Below are 7,374 nucleotides of genomic sequence, written 5' to 3'. Positions count from 1 at the left end.
ATAAATAGAACATACTGGTTTCGCCGATGCCGAAATAAGTCGCTTGTCGACTTAATGCCGGTGGGCGATGACTTTTTTGGAAGGCTGTGTCCCAACTCAATTTCACCGTCTCCGACGGTCGGAGGCACGGTGTTCACTAACAATTGACTCGACTTGTGACTACGACCTATCTAATGGAGAGTCGGTGCGGTAGTCTTGACTGCCCGAGAAGTATTCGGTAGTGTGAACTGCCCGAAGGCCTAATCGGTAGTGAGGTTGGCCAGGAAGATCGCAGCCCTCGTCGACTCTCTTCCTGGCTGATTGGGGAGTGTCCCAATTATGAGTGGGGAAGATATCGATGCTGCAATTGGGCATCGACATTCCCTGATTCGAAAAATAGGTCCAGGGCGGGAGGCACATGGTCTTGGTCCAGGACACTTGACGATTTAGGCGACATAAACATAAACATAGACCAGAGCTGCAGCTGTCCCTGCTTAGTGTTACTGGCGCCTCGCCGTCGCGGTCGCGAGAAGGACCGTAACCGACCTTCTCGAGTGTCCTGTTTATGGGTCGCGCTAACGCTCTCGACCGTTCTGTTTATAGGTCGCGCTAACACTCGCGACCATTCCGCCCGCCTTGAACCGCTCGCGTTCAATTCTTCGTGTGGTGGGTCCGGTTCGGCTGTTCGTCGTGGCTGGGGGGCGCTGGGTTGTCGTGGTCGGGAGGCGCTGGGTCATCGTGGTTGGGAGGCGCTGGGTCGTCCACAGGTAAAAGGCAGACCTTGGCCACTGGTCTGGTGAGGGTGCCAGTGCTGGTCAGCACTGATACGACCCGTGTCACCCCATCTCGTCCTGGATGCAACTGGACCACTCGGCCCAGTCTCCATCGCTGTGGCGGCAGATTTTCGTCTTTGAGCACAACTAAGTTGCCCACCCCGATGGTCTGAGGTACTGGATCCTTCCATTTGGATCGTTGCTGGAGCTGGTGCAAATAGTCGCGCTCCCATCTCCGCCAAAAATGTTGTTGAATTGCCTGCAGCATCTGAAATCTGGACAGGCGACTGACCTTGACGTCCGTGACGTCAGGATGGATTATGTCAGTGGTAGGACCTCCCGTGAGGAAGTGTCCTGGTGTGAGAGGATCGAGGTCTTTTGGATCCGATGACAAAGGATGGAGTGGTCTAGAGTTCATGCACGCCTCGACCCGGGCCAGCACGGTGCTGAACTCCTCATAAGTAAGGCGTGTCTCCCCAATTGTTCGCAGCAGGTGTCTCTTGGCAGACCTAACTGCACTCTCCCACAGCCCACCGAAGTGTGGTGCATGTGGGGGCATAAATCGCCATTCGACACCCTCCGCGATCGCATGGTGACCGATCGCCTTCCCATTCTGGTGGAGGAACTCGCGGATCCGACGTAGTTCGTTGTACGCGCCCACGAAGTTGGTTCCGTTGTCTGAGCAGATCTCTCGGCATCGCCCTCGGCGCGCGAGGAACCTGCTCAGACAGTTCAGGAACGCTTCTGTCGTTAGTTCCGTGGTCGCCTCCAGGTGAACCGCCTTGGTGGCCAGGCACACGAAGACGCACAGATAGGCCTTGGATGTACTCTTACTTCGGGACCGTTCCTTGATGAGGAACGGTCCGGCGTAATCTACCCCCGTACTGAAAAAGGGTGCTTGTACCCGCACTCTTGCCGCTGGTAGTTGGCCCATCTGGTACTCTTCGGTTCTGGGTTGTGCCCGACTGCACCGCACGCACCTCCGAATCACCCCCCGCAGCGTGCTTCTCGCTGAAAGAGGCCAGTAACGCCTACGAATCGATGATAAAACTGCTTCGCATCCCGCATGCAGCAGTCGCTCGTGCTCACCGCGCAGGAGTAGCTTGGTGAGGTATTCTCCCTTTGGAAGGATTATTGGATGTTGATGGTTGTAAGATAGGGCAGCTCGTTCCAACCGCCCTCCCACCCTGAGTAGTCCCCTTTCGTCGAGAAAGGGACTCAGACATCTCAGGGAGCTGGATCGCGCCAGTCCCCTTCCTGACTTTAGGTCCGCGATTTCTTTGGCAAACGACTGTGCCTGTAACCATCCCATGATGGCACCCTCAGCGCGGTCGATCTCCGCCCCGGTGAGAAGGAGACCCGAGTGGTCGTCCGATTCTGCAGGAGTTTTCGATCGTTCTCCCGAAAGCCGTGCGCGGACTGCGCGATAGAACCTTATGCAATACGCGATGATTCGCGTGAGTCGCGTATAATTTGAGTACCTGTTGAAGGCATCAAATTGTGGTCGTGTAGTTATAGTCATACACACTGGAGCGCGCTCCTCGGGAAGCTCACTCGGTGCCGGGCGAGCACGGGGCCAGTCGTCCTGCCCTCGCCACAGCCAGGAAGGACCATCCCACCAAAGACGCGTGTCTTGTAAGGTGGATGGCCTCACCCCCCGCGATAACAGGTCAGCAGGGTTGTCACCCGTGGGCACGTGACGCCACTCGCCTCGCGAATTCGTCTGAATCTGCGCAACCCGGTTCGCAACAAACGTCTTCCAGCGACTAGAATGACCTCCTATCCACGCGAGGGTAATGGTAGAGTCGGTCCAGTACGTCTCGCTCTCGAAGCAGATGCGAGACGATGTTCGCACCTTCTCCACCAACTCTGACAATAGCAAGGCTCCGCACAATTCGAGACGCGGCAAGCTGATCGTTTTTAAGGGAGCGACGCGTGACTTCGCACAAAGTAACCGGACTGTGGGTTCCGTATTGTTGACGACGCGCAGGTAGACGCACGCGCCATATGCCTTCTCTGAGGCGTCGCAGAAGGCATGTAGTTCCACGGCGGGGCCGTTGCTCACTGCACACCGCGGAATAGCAATATGTCTTAGGGATCTGAGTTCCCCTAAGTAGTCGCTAAACTGAGTATGGATGTCTTGGGGCACAGACTCGTCCCAAGACACTCCCAACTTCCAGAGCTCCTGAAGCAGTAGCTTCGCGGGAAGTACTGCGGGGCCCACCAACCCGAGAGGATCAAAGATTCTCGCGGCCTCCGATAGGATTGTTCGCTTGGTTATTCGGGCGGTAAGTGGTTCGTTCAATTCAATAGTCAATTGGTCTGGTACCGGCTCCCAGCGCAGACCGAGAGTACGAGGATCCTTTTCGGGTTGAGGGCCCACGACTATGGGCTCACCCGTGGCACTCTTGACAACCGAGGGCTCATTCGAAGCCCATTTCCGTAGATTGAACCCCGCTGCCCGTAAGAGAGCCTGCAGATCCCCCTTGAGCACGATTGCTTCGTCCGCGGTGTCTGCGCCCGTCAGGAGATCATCCACGTAGAAGTCGCGGAGGATCGACGCGCTAGCCGCCGGATGGCTCGCGGTATTGTCCAACCCCACCTGCCGCAACACCCGGGTGGCCAGATAAGGAGCTGAGGCGGTGCCGTAAGTGACCGTGTTCAATTCGTATGTCTCGATCGGATCCTGGGGGGCCTCCCTCCACAATATGCGTTGCAGAGACCGCTGATGAGGAGCGACCAAGACTTGTCTATACATCTTTTCTATGTCTGCGCTTAAGACTACCCGATACATTCGAAATCGAATTAGGATCGACAAGAGGTCCTCTTGGGTCGGCGGTCCGACCTGCTGCAGATCGTTAAGGGAGACCCCCGTCGAGGATTTTGCCGAGCCATCGAATACCACTCGAAGCTTAGTGGTCGTACTGCTTGCCTTGAGCACCGGGTGGTGCGGCAGGTAGAAGGCAGGTCCGCTGGGTACCTGAATAGTTACGTCGACCTTGGCCATGTGGCCCAAGGCCACATAGTCTTTCATGAACTGCACGTACCGGTCGCGCAGTTCAGGCGCATTTGCGAGTCTCCGCTCCAGAGCGCGAAATCTTCTTTCGGCCATCGCGCGCGAGTCTCCTAGTTCGTGTACGTCCCTCGCGAAAGGAATGGTAACCACATAGCGACCACTCGGCTCCCTCCCCACCGTTTCTAGGAACCGACTCTCGCAAGGATGAGGCGTCACCTCCCCATTCGACACACCCTCCAAATCCCAGAATTGTGACAGTTGACGACTCAGCTGTTCGTTTGTAATAACACTACATACCGCCGATTCCGTACGTGGGACGTTGGACAGCCGTCCGCCGAATACCCACCCTAGCTGCGTTTTTAAGAGGCTTGGCAGCCCCCTCCCCAGCCTGATCCGTCCCACGGACATGATATCGCACAACTGGCCATTGCCAATTATGAGATCCACCCCGCGTGGAACACCAAACTGAGGATCCGCCAGAGGGATCTGCGGCGGAACGGGAATCGCGGATTCTGGGATCCGGGTATTGGGTATGTCGCCGGTGATGACGTCCATGATCAGGCACGGCAAGGTGGTTTGGAACCCGCTGCACCTCGATGATATCTGCAACCGCGCTAAACCGAGTACCGGTCGATGACCCCCGATACCACGAAGAGTTGTTCGATAGGTTTCACGCGGCAGATTGAGACGTCGCAAAAACGAAGTTTTGATAATATCTACTTCCGAGCCCTGATCGAGTAGGGCTCGGCACTCATGTTTCCCACCCTCCCTGTCCGTGACGTAGACAATGGCTGTGGGTAACATGACCTGATAGGGCATGGGATCCCCATCAGATCGGGCCGCGAGATAGGTTTGCGGAGTGGCACTCGCGGGCGCCTCCGCCACGGTATTGTCGGTCGTTGGGGTGTTCGTGGGTTTCTTCCCCAGATGGAGCAAGGTATGATGCTTCTCCTTGCACTGTTTGCACGAGCCGCTGCTGCACTCTTTGGCTCCGTGTCCTGAACGAAGGCAGTTGAAGCACACCTTCAACTTCTTAACCTGAGCGATGCGGGCTTTAATCGCGAGCGCTTTGAATTGCTCGCACCGCGCGAGTATATGATCCGAAGCACATTGCGGGCAGACCGGGTTTTCCGTGGTCACCAAGGCGACGGTTCTCGCGCGCGATCCCTGAGACAACGAAGGTTTTGATTTCGAAGTGCTCGCGCGCTTCTCTAAGGCGGCCAAGGAGGAGCACTGTTGTTTGAGAAACGACCGCATATCCGAAAGGGTCGCCAGACGGTCCAGGTTGGCAGTGGCCTGCACCCAGCTCTCAGTTATTTGCGAGTGAAACTTGCTTTCTAGGAAATGTATAATTATGGGGTCCCAGTTTTGGACCTGAACCCCCAGTGATTCTAATGCCTGAACCTGGGCAGTGCACTCGTTGAAGAGCCGTCGCAGGTCCGCTGCCGACCGTGATTGCATCGCGGGAAGATCGAACAACCGTGTTAAATGATGCCGTACGATGGCGTTAGTTTCGTCGTAGTTGCTACGCACGAACTCCCACGCGGCCTCATAATTGTCTTCCGCCATCCGAACCGATGCCAAGAGCCGATGTGCTTCACCCTTCAGGGACGCCTTGAGGTAATGGAATTTCTCCATGTTGGTGAGTGAATCATCGCGATTAACCATCGATTCGAAGCTATCGCGGAAATAGATCCACTCACCCAAGTCGCCGCTGAAGGATGGTATAGAAACCGGAGGCAACCGTTGTGTTTTGTGTGATCGAGCGACCGGTGTGGACGCGCGCTCGGGCTCTTTCGCGGATACCGACGACGCTCGAACGCGATCAAGGTGGCTCATGGCCGCGCCTATTAGCTCATGATACTGCGTCTCGAAGTCCTCGAAGAAGCGCGAGTGAGTCTCTTCGTCCGCGGTATCCGAGACGAGGGTTTGTATGCGATCCTGTATAGGTTCAAGTCTATCCAACAGCCCCGTGACCCGGTTTAGCCAAGACTGGAGAGCTCCGGCGTCCTCCGGTTCACGGTGCGTGTCATAGAAAGTCCTGAACCTTGTCAGGATCGCCTTTAACCGGCCGCGGTCCTCCACCAATTTGCGGAGTTCCTCTGTAGCAGGTGCCATGCCGACCCGAATAAAGGATTGAAACAACTCTAGACTCACCGGATTGATGGGATCAAGACGGGTATCGCCTGTTCAGTCTCCGCTGCTGAAGCTGGATGAAGGCCGAAGTCCGCTGTCCTTGATCTCGAGTCCTCCCAGTGAGTAGTCTCTCCGACGTTGCTGAATCCGCCGAAGATGTATGCCGGAAGTCCGTGCTCGTTCGGAAATCCGGCTCGAAGGACCAATGGTTTCGCCGATGCCGAAATTAGTCGCTTGTCGACTTATTTGCCGGTGGGCGATGACTTTTTTGGAAGGCTGTGTCCCAACTCAATTTCACCGTCTCCGACGGTCGGAGGCACGGTGTTCACTAACAATTGACTCGACTTGTGACTACGACCTATCTGATGGAGAGTCGGTGCGGTAGTCTTGACTGCCCGAGAAGTATTCGGTAGTGTGAACTGCCCGAAGGCCTAATCGGTAGTGAGTGTTGGCCAGGAAGATCGCAGCCCTCGTCGACTCTCTTCCTGGCTGATTGGGGAGTGTCCCAATTATGAGTGGGGAAGATATCGATGCTGCAATTGGGCATCGACATTCCCTGATTCGAACAATAGGTCCAGGGCGGGAGGCACATGGTCCTGGTCCAGGACACTTGACGTTTTAGGTGACATAAACATTAACATAGACCAGAGCTGCAGCTGTCCCTGCTTAGTGTTACTGGCGCCTCGCCGTCGCGGTCGCGAGAAGGACCGTAACCGACCTTCTCGAGTGTCCTGTTTATGGGTCGCGTTAACACTCGCGACCAATACAATAATTGATTTTTTTTACAGAAAAAAGTTTTCATAAATACAAAAAATCCCGAAGTTCAATTAATACAGAACATGAACTAGATGGAATTCAATAAATGGTATATTAGAGAAGTTAATATTGCAAAAATTTGTAAATATTTTACAAATAATACATGTTAAGGCCCGGGCTCGTGAAATGGTCGGGTCGCGTTTTGCCATTAACAATTCGAGTCCTGCCAAATAGTTTTATAGTAATTTATGAGCAGGTATGGGTTTCATAATGGTTTCCAGATGTTACTTAAACAGAAACCATAGCAACGACCATTTTATGAGCCGCATTTGCGCACCATATGATGGATCACCATAAAAGTGAAAGTAATGGTCCAGCATGCATTATGGCGCAACTCCGCGAAGGCCCATCCCTTGAAACCGCCCTTCGACGCGGTGGTTGAGTCCTTTTTTGTGTGCATTTGTACGAAATGCAAGAATAAAGGAGAACCAAGACTCGCGATAAGGTGGTCGAATTTGTTTGGTCAAACTGAATAGTCGAAATGTAAGCTTGTCGGGGAACAAGCAGGAAGAACGGATACCTTAGAGAACAAGAGTAGTTGAGTTAGAGTATAGAGAAGACACTGTGAATCGAGAGAGAAGACAGAGAAGAATCGTCATAGAGAAGATAAACAGATAAATCTCGATACAATTACTTCAAGTACAGTTAGAATCA

At 54.3% G+C, this 7,374-nt stretch overlaps 1 protein-coding gene across 1 annotated transcript; it reads right to left on the bottom strand.

The window, feature by feature from the left end:
• Positions 1-159: 159 nt before the first annotated feature.
• LOC147656638 (uncharacterized) lies at positions 160-5,886 on the bottom strand. The gene is made up of 2 exons (XM_086913967.1): positions 662-5,886; positions 160-538 (listed from the first exon to the last, which is right to left on the bottom strand). The coding sequence occupies exons 1-2, from the start codon at positions 5,884-5,886 to the stop codon at positions 160-162; spliced, it is 5,604 nt and encodes a 1,867-aa protein (XP_086770093.1).
• Between the last annotated feature and the right edge of the window lie 1,488 nt (positions 5,887-7,374).

This window comes from Apis florea, unplaced genomic scaffold (genome assembly GCF_048593485.1).
Source record: "Apis florea isolate Af1SG1 unplaced genomic scaffold, ASM4859348v1 contig_3526_pilon, whole genome shotgun sequence".
Lineage (NCBI taxonomy): Eukaryota > Metazoa > Arthropoda > Insecta > Hymenoptera > Apidae > Apis > Apis florea.
This window is presented reverse-complemented; position numbering and strand designations above follow the sequence as displayed.